Raw genomic sequence first — 27,120 nt, forward strand, 5'->3', positions numbered from 1 at the left:
GTTTGTAAAACATTTTAAGGATTAGGTTTTTCACCCGACCCAAAGCAAGGTGCAAAACTAGCTATTTGCTACAGATGGATGACCTAAAATCGAAAGCAGAACTTGAATTTCTACTGAACAGTGTTCATGCATTCAGTGACAACATAGGAATGCAATTCAGTCTATCCAAATGTGCAACTTCAGTAATTAAAGGAGGCAAAGTTCTTGGTGTGCTACAGCCAATGAATAAATTACAACTGAAGAATTCCATTATTTAAGATTAATGGAAGCTGCCAGCTTACTACATGAACAAGTTGAAAAGAATACTAATTTTAATTATATAAAATGAATCTGAAAAATGTTGAAAACAACATTAAATGCAACAAACATAATTAAAGCCATAAATACTTGGGATGATCCAATTAACTGACATGCTGCAGGTAAAATTGACTAATACAAGCTGAATTAGATGTACCTTATAAAAAACAAGAACATTATCAGAAATCATACTTTTCACCCAAAAAGCAATTGACAGGCTCTACTTCACCAGAAGTAAAGGTGGGAGGAGATTTTTTTTTCAAGTAAAATAGAGGAAGAACAGAAACATAAATTGATTGATTGTATCATACACAGTATGGAATCACTACTGGTAGAAGTTTAATTAATGCCTCCAAATATAAATCTCTTTATGGTCAATATATGCATTTTTTTCTTTTAATGATCTTGTAATCCCTTGCATTGGAATAGAGTTGAGGTGACTGAATGTAACTGTGTTTACTGGCCAGATGCCCTTTCTGACACCTACGTAAAGGTCATAGCAGATAATTTCTCTTTGCGGGGAGAGAGGGAGAGGGAGAGGGAGAGAGAGAGAGAGAGAGAGAGAGAGAGAGAGAGAGAGAGAGAGAGAGAAATATCTGCCACTACTTAGGATCAAACTCATAGCCTCCTAATTGTGAGGACAGAGCTCCACCTCCAGGCAACCACACTACTTGGTTAATACATGCATTATGATGAAGAAAAATCAGATAAAAAATTAATAGCAGTTGCTGAAAACTGAAATTATTAAAAGATGACATTGTGGATCAGTTCAGTAGAGACTAAGCATGATACAGTTGAGAAATCTGTGTACTGGAATTTATGTAAAAGGTTTAGCTTTACTATTAAAAAACTCTGTTATTCTATTCTGTTCTGTTCTAATCTAATCTAATCTAATCTAATTATTATTGGGACCACAGACTAGAAAATATTTTCTAAGAAAATCTTAGAAAATAATGTATCAAGATCTGGCGGGGCTGGTATGGATATTATTATTACTGTATTACAGTTATGAAATTAATGTAGTATATACAAAGTTCTAAGCAAGGGGGCTTTTTGCAGTCAGCAATATCAAATTTAAAATTTCCAAATATTTGGTGAATCTTTGGCATGCTTTTAAAAGCTCCAATTGCTATAAAATTATAGTTGACTTTTTCCTCTAAAGTCTTTCAATTAATTTTTGTTACTTTTTCTATTTTATTTTCATCAGTTTGACTCCCCTGAAATTGCTGTATCTGTGAACCACATCTTTTTCCTTTTCATAATAGTAATGTTTCAGGTGTCTGTTGAATTGTGTTTTAAAAACCCCATGAGAGCTTGATCTCTTATTGTTCAAATAAAAACTTCACCATGCTAATTGACTAAATATTTAATCTCCATCATCTGGACAATTACTGGTTTTCCCTGAAGCTATCAAATTTTCCATATGGAAAATGCTGAATACACACAGACTAATCATGAGCATATTTAACTTGCACATTAAGCCCAATGTTATACAACTGTTCTTTTTCCAAATAAATATGAACAGATTACAGCTTTAGCTTCGAATAATCTTGTTTTGCTGAGTATCCTGAGAGGAAAAAAACCAAACCCCAGAGAGGATAACAATTTAAGTTTTATATTACATCCCTGTTTTTAAAGGCTTTGCTACATACCAAAATGTTTTATTAGATTGGGCTGTCAGCAGTCTCATTCGAATAAAATTACACATTTCAAAATGAAGATCACTGATTCACTCTAATTTGCAATTCTTTCATTCAAAATTAAAATGGTTCATCCATATAATACACTTGGTGTGTATTATGGACAATCTCGTTGGGTGGAGGGAGGACTATTGCCCTCAGATCTGACCTCCCAGGTTTTCAGTCTCTTAGCAGCCTTGAGTTCAGAGCCAGGAGTGTAGCACTAAGAATCTTGCAGTATAACTTGTCTGTATCCAGATAGCTTGTTCTTGAGGTAACAAAATGCAAATATTTGGATATTAATTTGGATTATGGGAACAAGCTAGGCATCTTCTGATATACTTTATTTTGATTGTCATTAGTAGCCTAGACTCCAGAATAATTTGGCAACATAAAGTCTGACAAACAAACCCATCTATTTCATTTGCCCACAACTGATTCCTGGTAAGATGTTACTCTTTGCATGAATTAGCAAATGAATGATGTTCAGCATTTCAGAGATGAAGATACAACACAAAGTTTTGCTGGTGAAAACATAGCCGCTCATACCTGACGCCATTCTCTCTCAATCAGTGCTTCAAATCCACGAATGGTCCTGCATCTGGGATCCAGAATGATTTGAGCCAGAGAAGTCACCTGTAGTGTTGAATCAGTGCCTTCTGTTCCATGAATCAAGACAGATGCTCCTTCCCTAGGAGAGAAAATGTGTTTCAAGAAAAGGAACTGCTTAATGGGCTTATCATGTATATACAGCAAAAGATTATCTAGCAGTGAAACAGGTTCAGTTCATGACTCTGCCTCAAAACTCAAGAACTGAGACTTTCAACCTCCCTCAAAATGCTGTTTCAATTTTCAAAGTTGAACAAAATAGAGGGGGAGGGATATGACATCATCTATCTCCAGTCTACAACGTAGCCCTTTTAGCAGTTCCAAGAAGGCTCCACACCCAATTGCACCAATCAGGTGACCTTGAGGACTCAGATGAACCCCCAAGTGGCCTCAATGACTCTCTAAAAGAATGCAAATGACCAGCTGTCTGCAAGGAATATAAATCCTTCCATTCCCCTCTATTCAGTCAGAGCTGAAGAAGCTTCTTGGATGAGAAGCGAAATGTCTTCAAAGAAAAACAAGAAAGTCCAGTTGCCTCTTGAAAAAGCACCTTTGAAATATCCATGACCTGGATGACTTGAGAATCTCCATAGACATGCAGGATGTGGTTTTAAGATGAATAGCCATACAAATGTTTTAAATAAATAATAAACGAACTGAAGCAGGTGCCCAAATGTTTACCTATCAATGCACTGGGCAGCCAAGCAAGCTGTGGTCAGGATTTCCTTGATGTGGGTCAGCCAATTTGAAGCCTCCAACTTACTTAGCCAGCGATCCATATTATGAGACTGGTCATTACAGGCCTCCACAAGCTTGATAAGACTCTCTTGCAGAATGTTGTATCTATAGGCACATTGGGAAGAAAAGGGCAACAAACTTGAAAACAACCTCACATCCATGATGCATACTTTTACTATCAAAATTGGAACACCTTTTGTATTTCCTATATTCAAGTGTTCAGTTTTAAGAAATAGATGTAGGACTCTAAATACCATACAATTCCAATATTAGAACTTTTACCAACTATGAGCCAAGCCTCATATCTTGCTAAATGTTTGAAGAGATTTCAGCAGCAGCCAAAAAAGCTAATACAATCCTTGGTTATATAAACAGAAGCATAGAATCAAAATCACGTGATGTATTAGTACTGTTTTATAAAGCGTTAGTAAAGCCAAAACTGGAATAATGCATCCAGTTTTGGCCAACACACTACAAATAAAGATGTTTTTCTTTGAAAAAAGTGAAAAGAAAAGCAACTAAAATGACTAAAGGCCTGGAGATTAAAACATATGAAAAACGGCTGCAGGACTTGGATTTGGCTAGTCTAAAGAAAAGAAAAAATAGGGGAGACATGATTGCAGTATTCCAGTATTTGAGAGGTTGCCACAAAAAAGAGAGGGTCGAACTATTCACCAAGCACTAGAGGGCAGGACAAGAAACAATGGATGGAAATTAAACAAGGAGAGAAGCAACCTAGAATTAAGAAGAAACTTCCTAACAGTGAGAACAATTAAACCAGTGGAACAGTTTGCCATTAAAAGTTGTGGGTGCTTCATCACTGGAGGTTTCAGAAGAGACTGGATAGTTACTTGTCTGAAATGATATAGGATCTCTTGTTTGAACAGGGGGTTGGACTAGAAGACCTCAAAGGCCCCTTCCAGCTCTATTCTGATAATCTACTCAGTAGAGTCAAGGTTTCCTTGCATCTCCTGCAAAAAGAGTTGGTTAAAAAGCAGCACATTATACAGAAGATCTTTCTCTGTCTAAGAACCTGGACAAGTTCGAAAGTGATATTGTCTTGCAGAGATAGATCATAGTGAACATGCATTCTCACCGACCCATTGCCATGTTTGCAAGTCCTGAAATCTCTACAAATATCCAACTGAATTTCTACAATGAAACTCAACAGTTCTGTAGTGTAGTTTTTGGATCTTTTTTTAAAGGAAAAGGCATTAAATTTCCATTGGACTTTACACACATTTCCTTCAAACAACACAAAAACAATACACTCTTCATTCTACAACCATCAATTTTTTAAATAAATAACTAAATAAAAACATAAAAATATGAGCATCTTCTGCCCCAACACCTATACATAATCGATGTGCTCCCTACAGCATTTGGGGAACTTCTTCAAAAAATTTCTTATCTGTTTAAACAAACCCAGAGCTGCTGTTTAAGAAAATACAAAGGTTTCTTACATTAAACTCTGGTGCCTAATCTGGTACTGTTTATTTGTATGAGCAATTGGTTCATCTGTGTATCTCAAATCTCCTAATTCTCATGTTCTAAAAAAAAAGCTTCTAAATTAAATTAAATTTCTTGAAAGCAAGTCTTTCTCATACAGAAACTCACCGCTCAATGGATTTGTGAATCCTTCTCCACTGAGGATAATGAACCTCCTGTTCAAAGCCGCCACCTTTGGCCCGAGCTTGCTGAGCGACACTCAGAGATCGTGTGTCAATGATATATCCACGCTTGCCTGCCCTCAGGGTGGCATTGATCAGCTTCTCATCCTCTTTACAACGCTTCCCATTAGTACCTGTAAGTGGTTGGCTACTGCGCATTATCACCTAGAAGGACCAACAAACTGTAGTAAGAATATGTACCCAGATAAGTCTTCTGTAGTATAAAAGCCAATGTAGTGTTAAAGGTATTCTGTGATTCCATTCTGGAATAACTGATTTTCACCCTCCCGGGTAAACCAGATAGGAAAAACAAGATGACCTAATTCTGTTTTATTGAAGGCTGCATTAAAATCTGAAGGCCTCTATTTTTAACTGTTTTAACCATTAGAGTGGGTCTTTCCTAAGTTCCTTTCTCTGACTGCTAAGTAACTATGGGCTCCTGCTTCTCTTCAACTGATTGTTTCCTAGACAACATTTCTTCTCCTTTTTCCTGAAAGTCATTTATGCATTCTATTACACTAAAAAGGGTTTCTACATTTCACCTGATAATTCAATTTTTCACTACTAATATGAAAACACATTTTCCTTAACAAAAGTTGAATGAAATCTGGCACATATATATCCAGGATATAATTCTATGCTTCAAGTGAGAACAATTTTACGTTGATTTTCAAAGAGATGAGGGGAAAAAAAGAAATACAAAAGTGATAGTAAATTTTCTGCAAATATTAGGACAGCAGAATAAAAATGAGCATTTATGTGTAAGTTCAAAGCCTATTTCCATCCCATTTCACTTTCTTCAGAAGTATGTAAGTTTAATATAACAATAATTCTTATTTGAATACAGCTGATAGACAACCTCTAGGAACACACAACAGGAAAGTAGTGATTGTAAAGGTCAAACATATCTTCTCATGAAGGGGCAGCAGTTTGTCAAGCATTATGCTTTTCTATAGGAATGCACCCACAGTACTCTTCAGATAACTTTAACATATCCTTCTGAAAAAGGCATGTTCCTTTCAAATTTATGGCTGTGGTACGAAAAGAGAATGATGCTTGTTCAGCTTCCAACAAGCTACTGAATGTGCAGCCTCACTCTCTATTAATATTAAACAATCAGACAGATTTAAAATAAAAGTGCAAGAACCAACTATAACCAACTGTAAAAAGAATTCCCACATCTCTGGGAATTATTTATATCACTGGGAGCATTTAATTAATGTAACCACTAAAGTCTCAGGCTGCTAATTGATTCTTCCTAATATATATCAACCTATTCAGATAAATCTTCTCTTCCTGCTACCACTAAATTCTCAAGCTTCCAGTACAACAATTTCAATTATGGCATTTAAGTACTGCAACATACATACATTTTTAATACGTAGTTATTACAAAGAAAACACATGCCTTGTAATCCAAGTGTCCAACTCACCATCCCATTTTTCTTGTGATAATAGCTGAGTACTGGGAAGCGTCCACCATGGCGAAAAGTGGCAACCTTCCATAAAGATTCATCATCAATTGATTTAGGGACAGTGACAACAGGTGGGTAAGAAGGGCAGACTGAGAAATCTTTGTTGATGTAACTCACCCGCCATTCATTTGTCTAGGAAAGAATACTATGTATGTAAGAATCCACCAAAATCAGTCTGACCTACTTTCTCTTTTTTTCCTCATAAATTAATTTGGCTTCAGAATCACTTTGCAATTTTACAAAATAAATCTTTGCATAAACATCCATTTCCTAAGTGTGCATTTAATTTAACCCATTCAAAGTCTTGGACATATCCTAAGTTTAGAACTATATGAGAAATTCAGAAAGCTGAGAATATTTATTAATTTGATTTTTATGTTGCCCAGCTAACCAACCTTTAGCTACATCAAAAGTCAACCTAATCATTTTAATCATAGCATGGGAACAATCGAGGAAACTTCTGAAATTCTTGGAGAATGGGAGTTATACATATCTGGGGGGGGGGGGGGAAGGATGCTATTCCAGAAGGCAAGAGCCACAACAGAGAAGATATGCTTCCTTGGTTCCACAAGACGGCAGCATTTAATAGAAGGGACTTGGAGGACACCCACTCTGCCTGAATGTACCAGTAGGGCAGAAACAATTGGACGGAGGTCGTCCCTCAGATTATGAGGCCCTGTGTCACGTAGGACTTTAAAGGAGATGTCTAGCACCTTAAGATACACCTGGAAGCTGAGTGGCAACCAATGCAACATCTGAGCTGTGTTTAAAGCCATTCAAAACTTCCACCATTTCCTTTTCATTCTAAACTGGGCTAACAAAATACAATTGTCATGTTCACATGAAGGGTGATGACCAATCCATTAATTTATTTTGGCACAACACGATGGCCTGATTTCCAGGACACTTAATGTGAGGTACATGTCATTACAGAACTACTGTCTGTAATGCTATTACTGCCATTTAAAATGTCTGATGGAAGAAAGGTTCTCATTCCATACTAAATGTCCCTCAGTAATATGATCCAGTTGACATTTCTCTAGAAGCCCCTTTCCTTCTCCCTCCCAAGTTAATATTGTTTTATTTATTTTCTTTTATAAAACACAAGTAGAATATTGTATATCTCGGTAACAACTAAACACTCTGATGATATAGATAACTTAAGCTTTTAAAATTTAATAAAGGTTATGTCAATATTAACTATAATTTCTGAAATGTTAATGTTGATAAGTTGTTTAAATGTTAAATCTACACCTGAGTGTAGCATTGATAACTTGAAAATGCTTAAATTATAATTTATAGAATAAAGGTATCTATTTTGAGTTTAATACTTAATATTAAGGTCTTCACTGTATTGTTACTTGTTGTTTATGTGTATTAGAAAAAAGACTTCTATTCTGATAGGTCTTAGAGAACCAAGAACCACGTTCTTCCTTTGTGGTTTCCAATTGAGCCCAGAGAACCTACAGAACCATGGGGACCTTCCTTAAGAAACCATCACTGCATACCATCATAGAGGACAATTTTGTTCCAGCATTTAACCTCCCCTTATGGGAAAAGTGGTTGAGAAGATGGCTGCACAACAATTTAAAAGGGCTTTGGATGAAGCAGATTGTCTGGATCCCTTTAAGTCAGGATTCAGACTTGGATATGGGTTGGAAACATTATTGGTAATGCCTTTGGATGATCTCTGCCATGTGTGGGATGGAGGTTGGGCATCCATCTTTGCCCTACTTGATGGCTTTCAATATCATCCACCTCTTAGTGGCTTTCAATACATAGACCATGGGTATTCTTCTTGACTGAATTGAGATGGGCTGCAGGGTATTGTGCTGGTTCACCTTCTTTTTCCAGATTGGCTCCTCCCAATTTTGGCCCCTACTATGGGAGATGACATAGGTTACAGTGCTTTCCCCTCTCCTATTTAACATCTACATGAGGCTGCTGGGTGAGCTCCTCCATTGCCATACTGTGGGAGATCATCAATATGCTAATTGTGCCCAATTATATATCTCTGCCCCTGGAGAATTAAGCAATGCTGTGAACACTTTATCATGGTGCCTGGAGGCTGTGAGGGTCTGGATGGGAGAACAGGCTTCAGCTGAACCTTGTCAAAACTGAGTGGATTTGGGTTTGGGGGCCTACTGGTTCTAGGACTATGCCATCTTTGGTGCTGAATGGGGTGTCACCACCCTATACAAACCTGGTATGCAATCTGGGGAACCACCTAGATTCGTTAAGTCCTGCTTTAAAAGCAGGTGATTGTTGTGATTAGGAAAGCCTACATACTGCTTCACGATGTGCTCCAGTTGCATCCTTTCCTGGATTGCCAGGTTCTGCTCACGGTCATTCATACCCTTATCACTTACAGACTGGACTACTATAATGCTGTCCTTGAAGAATATCCAGAAGCTCCAACTGGTTCAGAATGCAGTGGCACAGGCAATTATTTGTGCTCCCAAAATAATGCATATAGTTCCTCTGGTCTGTGAACTGCATTAGCTGCCAGTCTGTATCCAGGTCCAATTTAAAATGCTTGTTTTAACCTTTAAAGCCTTTCTAACATGGGTCTAAGTTATCTGGGGGACCACCATTCCCCAATTACATCAGCCTATCCCATTAGATTTGGCAGAAGTATGCTGCAGGTATCAAAATCTAAAGACCTATCTTTGGTGGGTCCCAGGAGATGGGCCTTAGCACACACTCTATGTAACATTCTTCCTCCAAAAGTCAGATTAACCCAACCTATTATCATGCCAGAAGTCCCTCAAGACCTTATGATGTCTCCAGCCCTTGAGGTCTCAGGGAACTGGAGACATTCTTACATGGCTCCATTGTGTTTACTCTTGTATATTTTATTTTTTTTATAGTGCTTTTTATTTCTAACAATGACTTTATAATTTTTATGACTGTTTTTATACACTGGTTGTTTTTATTGATTGTTATACATCGCCAAGAGTCGCTTCTGTGAGATGGGTAGGAGTAAAAATGTGATTAAAAATAAAAATAAAAACTTACTATTGAATTGACAAGTTCAAATTCACTTTCAGGCAAGAATGAATGCCAGCCATCTTCAATTACTTCAAACATGGGTCGATAAAAGAAAGGATACATGAGTGTAATGGAATCCAAGGTAGACAGTGCCTACAGGAAGGGGAAAATGCACACAGTATTACAATGTGCTAGTTATCCATATAATATAGGGCTTTTCAGAGATTGTACCACTTTTAAGGTAAAGGTAAAGGTTCCCCCACACATGCGTGCTAGTCATTTCCGACTCTAGGGGCCGGTGCTCATCTCCATTTCAAAGCCGAAGAGACAGCGCTTGTCCGAGGACGTCTCCGTGGTCATGTGGCCGGCATGACTAGACGCCAAAGGCGCACGGAACGCTGTTCCCACCGTAGTGGTCCCTATTTTTCTACTTGCATTTTTACGTGCTTTCGAACTGCTAGGTTGGCAGAAGCTGGGACGAGTAACAGGCTCTCACTCTGTTACGCGGCACTCGGGATTCGACCCGCCAAACTGCCGACCTTCTAATCATTTCATTTCATTTCATTTATTGGATTTCTATACCACCCTTCTCCCAAGGGACTCAGGGCGGTTCACAGGGCATATATAAATAGGTATACAAAAATTAAAAGAGAATTAAACCATGCCCAATTAAAATACAGCAATAGTAAAATAATAAAACCGATTAAAAAACCCATATTCCCCTTCAGGCCAGACCAGCTAACTCGAACAAGTGGGTCTTCAACCCGCGATGGAAGGATCGGAGGTCCGATGCCATCCGGAGCTCAACCGGCAGTTGGTTCCATAGTGCCGGGGCACCCACAGAGAAGGCCCTCCCCCTGGGGGCCACCAGTCGACATTCCCTGACTGGAGGCACCCTGAGGAGGCCCTCTCTGTGGGCACGCACAGGGCGGAGGGGAGTTGACGCCGGCAGCAGGTGGTCCTCGAGGTATCCCGGACCCATGCCATGTAAGGACTTAAAGATCATAACCAAGACCTTGAACCTCACCCGGAAGACAACTGGTAACCAATGCAGCTCGCGGAGCAAAGGTGTAACATGGGAGTACCGGGAAACTCCCAAGACAACTCTCGCGGCCGCATTCTGTACCAGTTGGAGCCTCCGAGTGGTCTTCAAGGGAAGCCCCATGTAGAGAGCATTACAATAGTCTAGGCGAGAGGTCACGAGCGCATGAGTGACCGTACACAGGGCATCCCGGTCCAGATAGGGCCGCAACTGGCGCACCAGGCGAACCTGGGCGAAAGCCCCCCTAGTCACGGCTACTATATGGTCTTCCAGGGTAAGTCGTGAGTCTAGGAGGACTCCCAAGTTGCGAGCCCTATCCACGGGGGGTAAGAGCTCACCCTCCATAGAAAGCGATGGAACATTTTGAATGTCCCGGGATGCCGGAATGTACAGCCACTCAGTCTTGTCAGGGTTGAGTTGAAGTCTGTTCCTCCCCATCCAGACCCGTACCGCCTCCAGGCAACGGGACATCACAGCGAGGGCATCACTGGGGTGGTTTGGGGTCGAAATGAAAAGTTGGGTATCATCAGCATATTGATGATACCCAACTCCAAAACCACGAATGATCTCACCCAGCGGTTTCATGTAGATGTTGAACAGGAGAGGCAAGAGAACCGACCCGAGGAACTCCACAAACGAGAGACCTAGGGGCCGATCTCTGCCCCCCTGCCAACACTGACTGCGAGCGTCCCAGGAGATAGGAGGAGAACCACTGAAGAACTGTGCCTCCCACTCCCAATCCCCTGAGACGCCGCAGCAAGATAGCATGGTCGATGGTATCGAAAGCCGCCGAGAGGTCTAATAGGACTAGGACAGAGGAATATCCCCTATCCCGAGCCCTCCAGAGATCATTCACCAGAGCGACCAATGCCGTCTCCGTGCTGTACCCGGGCCTGAAACCCGATTGGTAGGGGTCCAAATAATCCGCATCATCCAGGACCAGAGGGAGCTGATGCGCCACCACACTCTCAACAACCTTCGCAAGAAAGCGAAGGTTGGAGACTGGACGAAAGTTGTTCAATACAGCTGGGTCCAAGGCAGGCTTCTTGAGGAGAGGTATCACCACCGCCTCCTTCAAGACGGTGGGGAAATAACCCTCACTCAAAGAAGCAGATATGACCGCCTGGAGCCAGCCTCGTGTCCTCTCCCTAGCTGCATAAACCAGCCAGGAAGGGCACGGATCCAATAAACATGTGGTGGAGCTCAGCCTCCCCATAATCCTGTCCACTTCATCAGGGGTCACAGAATCAAACTCCTCCCAGATAACATTGACAAGACCGTTCGTGTCCTGATCACCAGACTCTGCCCAGCTGGAGTCCAAACCGGTCCGAATCCGAGAGATTTTATCCGACAGATGTTGACTAAATTCCTCGGCACGACCCTGCAAGGGATCCTCCCTCACCTCCTGATTAAGTGAGCGAGTCACCCTAAACAGGGTGGCCGGGCGATTATCTGCGGACGCGATGAGGGTGGAGAAGTAATTACACCTCGCCACCCTCATCGCTGCGAGATAAGACCTAATATGGGTTCTTAACCGCAACCAGTCGGATTCAGATCGGCTAGACCTCCAGCAGCTCTCTAGGCCCCGTTTCCGACGCTTCATCTCCCGGAGCTCCGCAGAGAACCATGGAGCTCGCTGGGATTTGCACCGGGTCAGGGGCCGCAAGGGTACAACCCGGTCAAGTGCCTCAGTGGCTGCCCTTTCCCAGGATTCCACTAAGGCATCCGCCGAGTTGTGAGCAATGGAGGCAGGTGGGGACCCCAGCGCCGCTTGGAATCTATCAGGATCCATTAAGCGTCTGGGGCAGTACCATCTAATTGGCTCCGTACCCCCACGGCGGGGGGTGGCAAAACGGAAGACCAGCCGCAGGAGGTGATGATCGGTCCATGACAGGGGCATAATAAATGGAGAGCCCCCACCAAGATCATCCAACCACCGTCCAGATAAAAAAATCAGGTCAAGGGTGTGGCCTCCCTCATGAGTTGGTTCAGAAATTACATAGAAGCCATGAACTCCCGGGCTAACTCAGATGACCCTCCCAGGGATGGTAGATTGAAGTCACCCAAAACTAGAAGTTTGGGGAACTCAATCACCAAACCGGAGAGGACATCGAGTAGCACGGGCAGGGCTGCCGCTGTGTGACTAGGCGAAACGTACACCAGCAGCAAGCCCAACTGCGCCCCCGAACCAAACCTCAAAAAGAGAGACTCACACCCGACTATCTGAGGAACGGTGGTCTCCTGCGGACATAAGGTCTCCCTAATAACAACCGCCACTCCCCCGCCCCTACCTTGAGCCCAGGGCCGGTGTAGCGCTCAGAAACCTGGTGGGCAAAGGTCAACCAAAGGGACCCCACCCTCTGGACCCAACCAGGTCTCGGTGATACAAGCCAGATACGAGCTCAGCGTCCTAACCCACTGAGCCACCGTGTCCCTGTTGCATCACTTTTAGGATACGGCAATATTCAAGTACCACCAGTCACCTAGCAGGTGGGCATGGCCTGCTTGACGCCACTCACTGGACACAGTTGACTTGAGAGAGCTGGGCCAAAACAGAATATGTCGCACTGGCTAACTTGATGTGGGGGACAACTCGGTGCCCCACAAATTCCTTGCCTCCCCAACTGCTAGCAGCCAAGTGCATGTGTGCGTGCGCGCGCACGCACACACACACACAACTGCATTCCAGGTTTGGGAACTTTTATCCACAGAGGAAGGAGAGCCTTCTCCCCAAGCCCAGGCATGATTGGCAATTTGCTAGCTCAGATGTGGATACAAGTCTCCAAGCTTGAAATGTTTGTGTATGTGTGTGTGTGTGTGTGTGTGTGTGTGTGTGTGTGTGTGTGTGTGTGTAGCACGCTAAAGAAATGTTCTTTTTCCAATCTCAGACATTGTTGGCGTTTCCCTGTCCAGTGCCCCTCCCGGTAAAGCAGGAGATGGAGGACGTTTGCAAGAAGCAGTTTCCTCCGAGTCCAACTTCTATCTTGACAGATCTCTGGAGAGCAAGAGGAGGTGGCAGGTGAGCAGCGCTCCTGGGTCCTGCACAAGGGAGGCTGGCCCTTCTCGAAAGAGAATTCCCATTTCCAATTGTGCATGGTAAGGATGCTGGCTTGTTGGGGCAGCCTTCCCTCACATAGCTTCCCTTCCTCCTCTTCAGAGATCTGCAGGGGAGACAGTGATCTGGAGGGCAAGGTGCAGCCTCCATATTGGCCACTTCTACCTCTCCAAGCCCTCCTCAATTAAACACACATTATATATAAATTAAAACACAGCCAAAAAGAAAACATAGTTAAATCACTAATTACAGTTCGTCACATATTTTCTGGAAAAACCACCTTTATTGATGTTAGAAAGGAAGACCAAACCTTATTAAGGAACTCTTAACAGGAAGGGTATTGAAAACCCCAAAAGGTCTTGTTCTTTCTAATCTGCCTTCCCTTTGAGCCTTTAGTTCTTATTATTTTATTATTATATATTAAAGAAGAAGATCAAAGGCCTCCATAGCTCAGGATACTCACCTTAAAATCAGAACCCAGAAAAATTTAGTTAATCCACAACATTGCCTTATGAAGAATGAAGATAATCTTTGAGCCCTGAGAGCATGCAGGTGTCCAGTCAGAATATTAGTGGCACACCTGTCAGCAACTCGAAGTGCATTAAGTCCATGTACTCCCCTTCCCTGTCTTACAACTCAATCCATACATCCTTTAATTTTCAGACACTTTTTCCCCTCATAAGCTCCTTAAAGAACCCACAAGGTATAGTGTAATTAGCAGGAAAAAATAAATGTAGCACTCTTGAATTCTTTCCCCAGGGGGGAAAGGAAAGTTGCAGATTGCTAGCAAAGTCATCAAGCAACGCAGTTATTGCTGCTAAAAGCAAGAATAAATAACGAATCAATTTTGCAGCTCTCTCGTATTACTGCATCCTCTTACCTCCAGAATGTGGCCTGGGATTGCACAAGGGGCTAGGCCAGGGGTCGGCAACCGGAAAAAGGAAAAGAGCCACTCAGAACCGGTTCCATCACACAAACAAAAAAGTGGGAGCCGCAAAAAGTGCGCGTGCATGCGTCCACTCACGCGCATGCGCAAAAAACATTTTGCGCATGCGCAAAAAACATTTTGTGCATGCGAAAAATGGGAGGCACCTGTGCGGCGACGGGTCTCCCCTTTGGAGAGGTGCGCGCCGTCCCATCCGGAGACCTGCCGCGTTCGTCAAACGGGGGCAGGCCGGCACGCGCAGGGGGGAGGGGGCGACGGGGGCTTTTGTCCTAAGAACAGCGGCTTTTAAAAGTGGGAGGGTCGGAGCGTCGCGGGCAGGTCCGGAGAGGCGGGGGACAAAGCCCCGCTTGCCTGGAGGGGGGGCAGAGAAGCGAGTTGCTGCAGCCCACCTTGGGCAGCTCCTGCCCTTTGTTCAGGCGCCACCATCCCGAAGAAGCCCAGCCAGGAAGCCCGCCCCCGCCCGCTTTTCCAGAGGGGGGCAGAAGGAGGGAGCACATCCCTCCCTTCTTTGTCTGCTCCGCGGCTGCTCTGCGGGAAGAGAACAACGCCTCGCGTGCCCAGCCTGGCCCCTGCGCAGGGGGCGAGGCGGCGTTTGGGCCGGGCCAGAGGACGAAGCCAGACCGTGCGAGCTGCGCTCCCCCCTCCCTCCGAGCAGAAACCCGGTCCTTGCCGCTCCCGAGGATCTGCGAGGCTGGGGGAGCCGACCTTCCCCTCGTTTGCCCCGGCAGACACTCCTGGCGCTGCTGCTAATGGGTGCGATTCCAGCCGGAGGCGTCAGAAAGCTGCCGCCGTCCTTGGGAGAGGTGCGCGCGCACTCTCGAAACCGCCGCCATCCCGTTTGCACAGCTGCCGTGTTCGTCAATGTTTGGTAAATTTTAGAAGAATTTTATATTTAAATTGTTGCCTATTAAATTAATAATTGTATTGATTTAAGGTTGGTAAAGAGAATATTATGTCAAGAAGAGAAAATCAAGTAAAGCTACTATCTGGACTTTGGAATAATAAAAACTGACTATAAGTGATTACTTTGTAAATGTATGCCCAGACAATGTGCTGTTTACCAAATATTAAGGTGTTTATGTTAAAAAAACCCAATAAAATATTAAAAAAGAAAAGAAAAACAGGAGCTGTTTTTCTCTTATTTAACCAAATGCTGCTACAATTTCTGCAAAAAAAAGTGTTTATGAACCTCTGCCTGATAAAGCACAAGGATGCTGAAAAGACACACAGAGAGAAAAGTACAGTAAAAAGGCAGATGCAGCTTGCACAGCCTACTGAAATTCCGGTATTACAAATACTAACAGAGTTACTTTTTTAATTACAAGTTTGTTTTATCAATGAAGCTGATCTTGCTTTATGGAATATACATCATTCGACGACTTCTGGTAGGTTTTCCCAGAGCAGTTTTTCTAAATTTCTATAGAGGTGTACCTTAGATTGAGGTCTAATTTAAGCAGAAATCCATTAGGATGACTACATCTGCAGATATGAAATAGGTGATTTACATTCATAAGACAACAAAGAGATTCTTCACCAGGATTTATTTCCTCTCTACATAATTTAGGGGTTTTGTTATCAATGTTCAGATACCTCCTTCAGAAAGCTTCCCATTCTAAAAATATCCTAATGCAGTGCTTCTCAACCGTGGCAACTTTAAGCTATGTGGACTTCAACTCCCAGAATTCCCCAGCCAGCACAGCTGGAATTCTGGAATTAAAGTCTTGAAGTTGCCATGGTTGAGAAACCTTGTCCTAATGCATCTAAGAAAGAGATACCATCCCAGCCCCATCTTTCACATGAATCTCTGCAGAACAGAACCAGAGTTTTGCTGAGTTCTTCTAATTTCTCTAAATTACTTTACCTCAATGGAACTAGCAACGTTCAAAGATTCCTCCATGCCAGGAATGTCAAGCTGGATAATTCGCAGGTCTTTGCATTTGATAATGATGGTGCCCAAGAAGCCGATAAAACTGTAATGAAATAAAACATCAGTATTGAAGAGTGGAGAATAAACTTTTTCAACTGTAGACACCTACATGGCCTTCACAATGAACAACTTTTAAATCCTATCCTACTTCAGCCATTACAACATTCTAGCGCTGCTAGTTGAAAAGCCTTAACCGAAAAATATATCAATGAACAGGAGAACTGCAGGTTATTTTCGCAAATTAAAATTTCCAAACCTATAGCAATCAAGTTAAAAAGAACATAAGGATGGGATGTAATTTTAAAGAATGGCTGGCAGGTGAGAAGGAAATGACGTTAACCATTCTATATTTGCCTACATGTATCCAAAAATATTTCTACTCCAGTGTTTCTACTCCAATCCCTTTGAGTCTCATAGATTAACTGGAAAGAAAATAATTCAGAAACTGCATTGAAGATTTCTTTCTAAGGATTTAGAACTAATGAAATAAAGTGAGGATTAATAAACATGAAATACTGAGACAGCTTCAAGCTTTAACAATGTTTGGGGCTCTTTCTGGCTATTCATAATACTTAAATGTTTACTGTAGTATAAAGGAAATTCTCCTCAGCTATTCTGAAAACATATCATTCTACAAAAGGTCTGGACTTCATGTTAGCTGAGAACATTGAGAGTTGATCAACAGTAAAGGTCAGCGGATCACAACATTTCTTGAGGGAACTACTACCAACTATTATGTAGAATCAAACATGCAGGATCAGACATTCCTGGTGAGATAATGCTAAATTAGCCAGGACCAGTGGATTAGCATCAGTAGATGGTCAGCTATAAATCTGAGGATTATATTATGTGCTGTCACACACCAACAGTTATTTTCTTTCTCAAATGCAAAATTTTCAGAACTTTCTCAGAATGCTACACAAATATACCACCCCCTCAGCTTCTCAAAAGGGAATGCATCGCCTTTCTTTGCCCATGTAACAAAGGCAAGTTATGAGGATATAGCTGTAGTACTGGTAGGATTGCTTTTCCCTCTTGCTCCACGACATGTGAACCCTTTGTTATTATTTACTGAATGGGCATTTAGCACCCACCCAGAAGCAGCATTATTTTTTATAGCCGTTATTGGGCCTGGTTAAAAATCTTATAATAGTGTAACTACAAAGGCCACACTGGAACTGCAGAAGACTTAAGATTTTGATTCCCACGTGGCAAAGACGCAAACTGTGGGATCCAAAACTACACAAACTGCTTGCATTCAGTCAAGCCTACCTCACTGGAGTGTTGCTCCAAACTCAGAGACATGGGAGAGACATATTAAAAGACTTCATGTAATCTAATTTCCATATGAGCAATTTCTTTATGCTAGTAAATCATTCCAATAATGTTGTTGAAATCCCAAGGCCAATCCTGAGAGGATCAGGAGGAATTCATCTAAGCCAATATTTTTCGTTCTTAGACATGGCCAAATAAGGAGAGGAGGGTTGAAAAATGGTATTTTTACTATACTATAGCAACTATGATTCAGCTTTCTTTTAGCTCTTTTTCATCTTAATCTTTGCAAGGAAATAATTAATTACAACCAAGGTGCTAGGCTACTTTAAAAAACCCAATATGAATGATGAAGCAAGTAGCTATCATTTTTCCTTCTGAAATGAAATTGGATAGAGCAGTAGAATGGGGGAAATAGACACTGCTTTTCTTCACAATCTAGGAGGAAAGAAAACAACAAGAAAAATTTAAATGGATCTCTTGCTTTTCTCTGTATGAGAATACTGTAAACCAGTTTTATTAAAAAACGGAATGTACTCAGCTTAGTTCAGATACAGTGAGGGGAAAAATTATTTAACCCCTGCTGATTTTGTACGTTTGCCCACTGACAAAGAAATTATCAGTCTATAATTTTAATGGTAGGTTTATTTTAACAGTGAGAGACAGAATAACAACAAAAAATCCAGAAGAACGCATTTCAAGAAAGTTATAAATTGATTTGCATTTTAATGAGTGAAATAAGTATTTGACCCCTTCGCAAATTATGACTTAGTACTTGGTGGTGAAACCCTTTGTTGGCAATCACAGAGGTCAGACATTTCTTGTAGTTGGCCACCAGGTTTGTACACATCTCAGGAGGAATTTTTGTCCCACTTCTCTTTGCAGATCCTCTCCAAGTCATTAAGGTTTCGAGGCTGACATTTGGCAACTCAAACCTTCAGTTCCCTCCACAGATTTTCTATGAGATTAAGGTCTAGAGATTGGCTAGGCAACTCTAGGACCTTAATGTGCTTCTTCTTGAGCCACTCCTTTGTTGCCTTGGCCGTGTTTTGGGGTCATTGCCTGCTGGAATACCCATTCACGACCCATTTTCAATGCCCTGGCTGAGGGAAGGAGGTTCTCACCCAGGATTTGACAGTACATGGCCCAGTCCATTGTCCCTTTGATGTGGTGAAGTTGTCCTGTCCCCTTAGTAGAAAAACACCCCCAAAGCATGTTTCTACCTCCATGTTTGATGGTGGGGATAGTGTTCTTGGGGTCATAGGCAGCATTCCTCCTCCTCCAAACACGGCGAGATGAGTTGATGCCAAAGAGCTCAATTTTGGTCTCATCTGACCACAACACTTTTACCCAGTTCTCTGAATCATTCCGATGTTCATTGGCAAACTTCAGATGGGCCTGTACATGTGCTTTCTTAAGCAGGGGAGCCTTGCGGGCGCTCAGGATTTCAGTCCTTCACAGCATAGTGTGTTATCAGTTGTTTTCTTGGTGACCATGGTCTCAGCTGCCTTGAGATCATTGATAAGATCCTCCGGTGTAGGTCTGGGCTGATTCCTCAATATTCTCATGACCACTGAAACTCCACAAGATGAGATCTTGCATGGAGCCCAGACCGAGGGAGATTGACAGTTATTTTATGTTTCTTCCATTTACGAATAATCGTACCAACTGTTGTCACCTTCTCACCAAGCTGCTTGGCAATAGTCTTATAGCCCATTCCAGCCTTGTGTAGGTCTACAACCTTGTCCCTGACATCCTTGGACAGGTCTTTGGTCTTGGCCATGGTGGAGAGTTTGGAATCTGACTGATTGCTTGCTTCTCTGGACAGGTGTCTTTTACACAGGTAACAACCTGAGGTTAGAAGCACTCCCTTAAGAGAATGCTCCTAATCTCATCTCGTTACCTGTATAAAAGATACCTGGGAGCCAGAAATCTTGCTGATTGATAGGGGAAATACTTATTTCACTCATTAAAATGCAAATCAATTTATAACTTTTTGGAAATGCGTTTTTCTGGATTTTTGTTCTTGTTATTCTGTCTCTTAACGTTAAAATAAACCTACCAACACAGAGACACACAGATTTCAGTTAATTTCCCTCATAACTGACTATAATGTTCAAATTGGGCAATGCTAATCAGAATGTCTTCCAAACTATCATTCAAAAGTGTGCCATAATTTTAGTTAACCCTAATAACAGCCATTCTTATTTAGATGCCACAGCAAAGTGTGGCTAAAGTAATAAGGAGATAAAATTGCATATGAATGAGACTAGACAAGAGTACAAATCACATTCCCAATTCTTCTAGGTTATAGTGTAATGTGACAACTTTACTTGGCTGCTCTATGTCTACAGTGGCAGAGATCTCAGAAAGAAACACTTTTTGTCAAGTAGAGATGTGGGTGACAGCCTTCCTCTGTTGTGGCACCCTGTCATTGGATTGCTGTTCTCCTGAAATCAAGCTGGTGCCAACACAGTCGGCCATTCTGCATCAGATAAATATATTTTAAAAGACCAATAAAAACTCCAGGTGGGCACCCAACAATATGATAGAGCAACAATGGTTTGTTCAGTCTTAAATATGTTTTATTGAGATCTTTTTATAGGAATAAAAATGCAGGGGTTTATTTTTCTCATTTCTAAAGAAATACTCATTCACAAATATTTCAAGATTGTTCTTCATCAGGACTATTTACCTTCATGGTAGTGACTGGGTAATTACATTACCTTTTCATTGAGTCTGAATAATGCAAAACATATCCATGAATTGTAGCAACCCACGTGCTACTATACAGGGAGAAGGTTTACAGATGTTATTCTAAGAGTTATTCATGTTCAAGTAAATTATAAAATATCAGGGCAGCAAGAAAAAAAGGCAAGAGAGGACAAAGCAGGTTAATTGTCCCATTTTAAGCTTGAATACAGCTCCAAATTGCTTGCCTTTTAGTGTTGAAGACAGCAATACAGTAGACCTCAACTTACAACTGGTTGCCTAGCGACTGAAGTTATGATGGGCACCCCCCCAAAGCTACTTACAACCCGATTTCAAAATTATGACAGCTGCACTCCTCTGTGGTCACATTTCAGGTGGTTGGCAACCAGCTCACCTTTACGGCTGTTTGCAGCATCCCGCAGTCACATAACCACAATGGTTGATTTTTTTTGCTAATTTCCAGGGTTTACTTCTGGTTTCCAAGAAAAAGCAGCCATTAGGTAAAATGGATTCACTTAATGACCTCAATATTCACTTAATGATAGCTGCAAAAATGTCATAAAATTGGGTCTGATCACATGGTGATCCACTTAACAACCAGGATGTACAAGTGAAATGTCCAGTTCAATTACAGTCATAAGTCAAGAACTACCTATATGATGTGAAAAATTGGTCACAAGAATAAAATAAAGGTTCTGTGGGTTATATCTCTCTAAAAGCCCTTTAAAATAAAAGCAATTTTGAAAACACATTATCCTTGATTCCTTGGAGCTGGAAAAAGTAAAGCTCTCAAAGTCTAAATAACTAAGTTCAATGCTTTCCCCAAAATAAGATGCATTCCACCAATTAATCTAACAGGAAAAAAATAAACATTTATTTCACAATTCTCTGAAACAGATTTCTCTGATGTTGTCCTCTGCAGATGTGTGGGTCCGCCATACATGTCATCCCACCACCACCACCACCCAAAATAAATAGGGGAATGGCAACATAATGCAACTGAGCTGGCTTAATAAAAGATTTGGATGCATCTGTGGAAGATGATTAATTTAAGGTAGATCAGTGTTTTCAAACCTGGTAACTATAAGATATGTGGACTTCAACTCCCAAAATTCCCAGAACATCTTAAAGTTGCCAATTTTGAAAAAAAAACACTGATTTACATATGGAAACTGATTGATGACTCAGCTGAATAATACTCAATATTCAGAGATAGTACATCTCCGGAAAAGAAATATTAAACTGCCTTTCAAGTGATGTTTTCAGAGAGGATCAATCCAGATATTCAAACAGGTGACTAAGTCCTCAATTGCTATTTAATGGATGGTCTGAAATCAAAGGATGAAGCCTTTTCTGACACAAAAAGGCAAATTATAAGAAAAGCTTCTACTAATGATTTTTTTCAGTTAAGCACCTTCTATTTAGTGCATATATTTATTAAAGCTTCAGCTGACAAGCTTCATTGATATTCCCTCTTATTTTTCCATAAGGAGGAATACCTTTTTAAGAAAATGCCTTCTAAATCAGCCATCATTTGAAAATAAAATGTTTCAGGATTTTTCTTTCCACAATATGCAAATTTCATTTCATTTCAAATTCCCATAAGAATAGATATTTTAAATGTTTAAAAATAGAAAGTATATTTTACGTGAAAATAATTCATTTTAAACATTCATACCTTCCCCATCAACTTTGAAAAAGCATTCAACAATATAAGTCTAAGCCAATGGAAAAATAATGCAACAGAATGCATTTAGCCTTCAAATAGCAATAAACTAAGAAGCAGCAAGATCATAAATTACTATAAATTTATTTTATGCCACATATTCCATCTTTCTATTCTGACAGGAACTCAAAGCAGGAAAGGTAATAAAAGCAATAAAAAATGTCTGAATCAATGGGGAACAAAAGTCTGGTCCTGAAAAGACTGTAGTATCAGTACTAGTTAAGCCTCCAGAAAGAGACTATTTCAGAATCAGATTATCAATATAATACAGAATAAATTTCTTCCCATCCTTGGTATGAAATGTTCCACATCAACTGACAGTACTCAAGAAAGATTTCAAGTGAAGATATGATACATTAATAAATAAAATTCATATTAATGGAACATATATAGCCACCCATCTCATGTAATGGTACCAGGAGGCTCACAACAAGCATTAAAAGCATGGATAAAAACAAACCCATCTTTCCCCTCTCAGCCCACATGAGGAAATGGTGTGGGAAGATGTATCTTCACATATATGGTCCCAATAGGCTAAGGGCCTATGCTCAACATCCTGAATAGTGCTTGGAAGCTGATAAGGGAATTATACAGGTTGCTTAATAACTGGGGTGTAACTAAGCTCTATTTATTTGGAGAACAGCTATGCAAATCAGCTAAAAACAGTAAAATACAGTATAGATACTTCATTTTAATAATGGACAATGATGGCACTCCTATCTAGCTAGGATTCAATTCTATTTACTATCTTTAACCCAGGCCATTCCTGCATCCCGCACCTGCAAAATTTGACCATGGGGAGATGTATGATTTTTTTTGGACTACATCACTGCTCTTTCCCACCCCACCCCCCACCCATTTCATGAACTAAAATATCCTCACCGTTTTTCAATTGAATCAATGTTGGAATGCAAAAGCCAAAGCTCCTCAACATTGTCCTGCCGTCGCGAGGAGAAGATGAGGTGGTGTCCCGTTAAGCATAGGGTTCCCTCCACTGCTGGATAGAAAGGGCGGTGAAGAACTACATTGTCAGCCCGGGGTGTCTTGATAAGCTCAGCAAACTCCATAGTGCCTCCAGAACCAGCACAATTGTCCTTCCAGGCAAGCCAATCCCAACTCAATGGCCAGGTGTAGTCTCAACCTTTCGACAGCTTTCACAAACAGTTACAACTCTCAAGATAACAGTACTAGCTGAGAGTTAACCATCTGGCAGAGGTCATCATAGCAAGTTCCAAATTCTTACTGGATGGGGGAAGAAAACAAAACACAGCAACCATAAATCATCCCTAGCTTTCACAAGGGAAGATTATTTAAAAGAACATGAATGCTCATCAAAGAAGGGGCAGATATGGTAAAGTTTTAGGAAAGGATCAAACTATGGCCTAAAGTCTCAGAGCAGAAAAGTTGGGGTAAGACTGGAAATATGTCATAATCCAAGGAGGCACTGAAGCATGATTCTGGATGTCACAATTGCAGTGTTTTCAACATGTAGGAAAGAGTCAGGTATAAGTTGATAAGGAGATTAAATCTGTATGGTTAACAAGAAGGATCTCAAGGACAGTAGAAAAATCTGGAAACTTTACCATTCACAGTATTTCAAGAAAAACCACAACAATTTGCTAGGCTAGAATTTTTAAGCCCAGAAACCCAGAAGCAACTGGGCAGGGTAAGAATCCCAGTTCAGGATTACTGGGTAGAAAGTAATGCATTAGAATATTTTAACTAGATAATGCAGGGGTCTTCAAACTTGGCCCTTTTATGACTTGTGGACTTCAACTCCCAGAATTCCTCAGCCAGTCATGCTGGCTGAGGAATTCTGGGAGTTGAAGTCCACAAGTCATAAAAGGGCCAAGTTTGAAGATCCCTGAGATAATGCAAAGGAAGTAAAGAGTTCCTATTCTAATTCTCGAGAAAAACGAGGTTAGAAAAGGGGTGAGAAAAGGACGCCAGCTTCCCTTTCTTAAAGAGAATTACAAGAAGCCATTACAGTACTACTCAGTGAATTATCATCCCTGCCCCCCCCCCACACACCATCACCAAATCAGGAAGAGGAAGGCGAGACTTCTGGGGTGGGGGAAAATGGATTTTGGGTTGGCTGGAGAAGACCTTAACTTGCAAAGGACAGGCGGGACTGGCGAGGGGGGGGGGAAAGGCTTAATTAATACCCACCTTTCGAACCCAGAGCTAGGCATCCGATCACAGCGCGTTAGGAAGGGTGGAGAAGCGGCAGAGACTGAAAAGGCAGCCGCTGCAGTTGGAATAACGGGCGGCTCTTTTTAAAAGAGGCAGTGGGTGAGCAAGAGAGAGGACTCCTTCTTCCGCGACCCCACTCCCATCCTACCGCAGCATCCTCTCCGCCCGCTTCCCGGTCTCCCCACCGAGGCTCCCGCAGATTCAGCCGACAGGAAACGCTCCCAATCTGTACCCCGGATATGGAGGAGAAAACAACCACACATGCACCACACCGGGGCTACCACAACGGAGAGGCGGGGCAAAGCGTGGCCAGTCCAAACGCCTCGCCCACGTGACAAGCTCTCCTGGCCAATCCGACTTCTCCCGGCGATGAGGGTGAAAAAACCCTCGCCAGCCGCTTTCTTTTGCTTTTGCCCTTACCGGAAGCGTCCTCTTCGGGAAAACTGTCGACTGGAAACGCGTTTCCAATACTATGTTATTTTTGGTATTATTTCCTACCCTTCCACAATCCCCATCTTATGTATTTTTTTTTAAAAAAACAACAATAACACCAATCTATCGTATATTCTTTTCCTCTTGAAATTATCTGTTTCAAAATCACGATCGTCTTTCCACAGCCAAAAGTGATAGAAAATATGGTATGAAACATTAGGGCTTCCAGTTCCCAAAACTGCACAAATCCAGACGACCGTTAGATCGCACGAAAGACGGGAGATTTTTGCATCTTTTTGCTTCCACCTCGTGGCCTTCGGGATTTTTGCAAGGCAGATAAAAACTGCTAAGTCCTGTAAAATTGAGAAGAGAGAGAAGCCTCTGTTGAAGGAAAAGTCTTCATCATGGTTCAGTCCAAGCTGGGAATAAACAACATGGCAACTGCTGTAGAAAGTCAGCCCCACAGAGAAGGAAATATTAAAAGGGCAGAAAAATATACTTCCTCAAAGGATCTTAAAGAGGCAAAAAAGCATGCCCAATTTTTTTAATAGCCCCAAGTCTCCCTTCCCCGAGCAGAAACCAGCTCTATAGAAATGCAGATGTAAACCATTCAGGAAAATTGAAGCTAGAAGATTAAGAAGACAAAGACACCTAAAATCTATATACCATACCAAAAGTCTAAGATGGGACATAATAGGATTAACTCGCCTTCGCCCAGGTTCGCCTGGTGCACCAGTTTCGGCCCTATCTGGACCGGGATGCCTTGCGTGCAGTCACTCATGCACTTGTGACCTCTCGTTTGGACTATTGCAATGGTCTCTACATGGGGCTGGCCTTGAGGACCACTCAGAGGCTTCAACTGGTGCAGAATGCGGCCGCGTGAGCTGTGTTGGGAGTTTCCCGATACTCCCATGTTACACCTCTGCTCCGTGAGCTGCATTGGCTTCCAGTTGCCCTCTGGGTGAGATTCAAGGTGCTGGTGATGACCTATAAAGCCCTATATGGCATGGGTCCGGATTACCTATGGCAACACCTGCTGCTGGCGTCAACCTCCCTCCGTCCAGTGCGCTCCCACAGAGAGGGCCTCCTCAGGGTGCCTCCGATCAGAGAATGTCGACTGGTGGCCCCAGGGGGAGGGCGTTCTCTGTGGGCGTGCCAGACCTGTGGAACCGCTTGCCGGTTGAGCTCCGGATGGCCCCCGACCTTCGCTCCTTCCGACATGATCTAAAAACCTATATTTGAACAAGCCGGTCTGGTCTGATGGGTTCGGGGTTTGAGTTTGGGTTTTAACATAGCTTTTAACTATTGTATTATTTTGGGCATAATTATTTAATCTTTTTTAACTTTTGTATTTTGATATTTATTGCCCTGTACACCGCCCTGAGTCCTTCGGGAGAAGGGCGGTATAAAAATTTAATAAATAAATAAATAAAATAAAAATAACTCACAGATGCCAAAGGGCACACTCAGACTCAGGTCAAAGTACATGACACAGGAAATACAAAGCCTCAAACAGGAATAGGAAACAACTTCAAACAGAAGCCCCAGAGGGTATAAAAACCTACTCCCTACGTGTGCTTGCTTTCTCTTTTCTTCTAGAGCAGGGGTGTCAAACTGCTAGCCCACAGGCTGGACGTGTCATGAGGAAACCATGCCCACCCCATTGCCGGCAACGGAGAAAAAGCTCTGATATGTTGTGCAATGACTTTGCAAGTTTGATGTCTGTTCTACAGCCATCTTTTTGTCTGGCTCTCCTCTTCGATAAACTGCAACCTTCCTTCTAAAGCAGCCACCATGATGTTTATTCCTGGCTTGGACTGAACCATGATGAAGACTTTTCCTTCAATAGAAGGTTGTAGTTTATTGAACAGGAGCGCCAAACAGGAAGATGGCTCTGGAAGAAAAGAGAGCGAGCACATGTAGGGAATGGGTTTTTATACCTTCTTGAGCCTTTTGTTTGGAGTTGTTCCTGTGGCATGAACTTTGACCTGAGTCTGAGTGTGCCTTTCTGGTATTCTGATGGTGGTGAGTTAATCCTATTATGTCCCAAAGGTCAGTCCTGCTTCCCTGTGGCTGTGGCTGATGACTGTTGGATTTTTGGTGTGAGGGATTGTTGATTCTAGGGATCTTTCTTCCTAATCCCAGTTTCCTGACTCCAGTCTTTCTGACAAGATTATCACATCTGCAATTCTACAGACTTGGTTTCTGTTTGGGACAGAGACTTGAGGGTGGGGTTGGTTTCTGCTTTTAAAATCCTTTAGGGAAATATATTCTGCCTTTTAAATATTTCCAAAAATATTTTTTCTAAGGGGGGATGACTTCCCACACCTCTGAACACATTTTTCTAGAACCCCAGT

General features: G+C 41.9%; 1 protein-coding gene across 1 annotated transcript in view; it reads right to left on the reverse strand.

Moving 5' to 3' along the window:
- The window catches only part of MTMR9 (myotubularin related protein 9), a 33,418-nt gene extending 8,836 nt beyond the window's left edge, over positions 1-24,582 (reverse strand). The window contains exons 1-8 of the mRNA XM_083348438.1: positions 24,308-24,582; positions 23,021-23,380; positions 16,363-16,471; positions 9,486-9,611; positions 6,426-6,599; positions 4,941-5,158; positions 3,267-3,428; positions 2,526-2,667 (exon numbers count right to left, since the gene is read on the reverse strand). Coding sequence (XP_083204564.1) covers positions 2,526-2,667; positions 3,267-3,428; positions 4,941-5,158; positions 6,426-6,599; positions 9,486-9,611; positions 16,363-16,471; positions 23,021-23,205 — 1,116 coding nt within the window. The 5' untranslated portion in view covers positions 23,206-23,380; positions 24,308-24,582. The remainder of the gene's footprint in view (positions 1-2,525; positions 2,668-3,266; positions 3,429-4,940; positions 5,159-6,425; positions 6,600-9,485; positions 9,612-16,362; positions 16,472-23,020; positions 23,381-24,307) is intronic.
- Positions 24,583-27,120: the final 2,538 nt, after the last annotated feature.

Source organism: Vipera ursinii (assembly GCF_947247035.1).
Source record: "Vipera ursinii genome assembly, chromosome: 1".
Lineage (NCBI taxonomy): Eukaryota > Metazoa > Chordata > Lepidosauria > Squamata > Viperidae > Vipera > Vipera ursinii.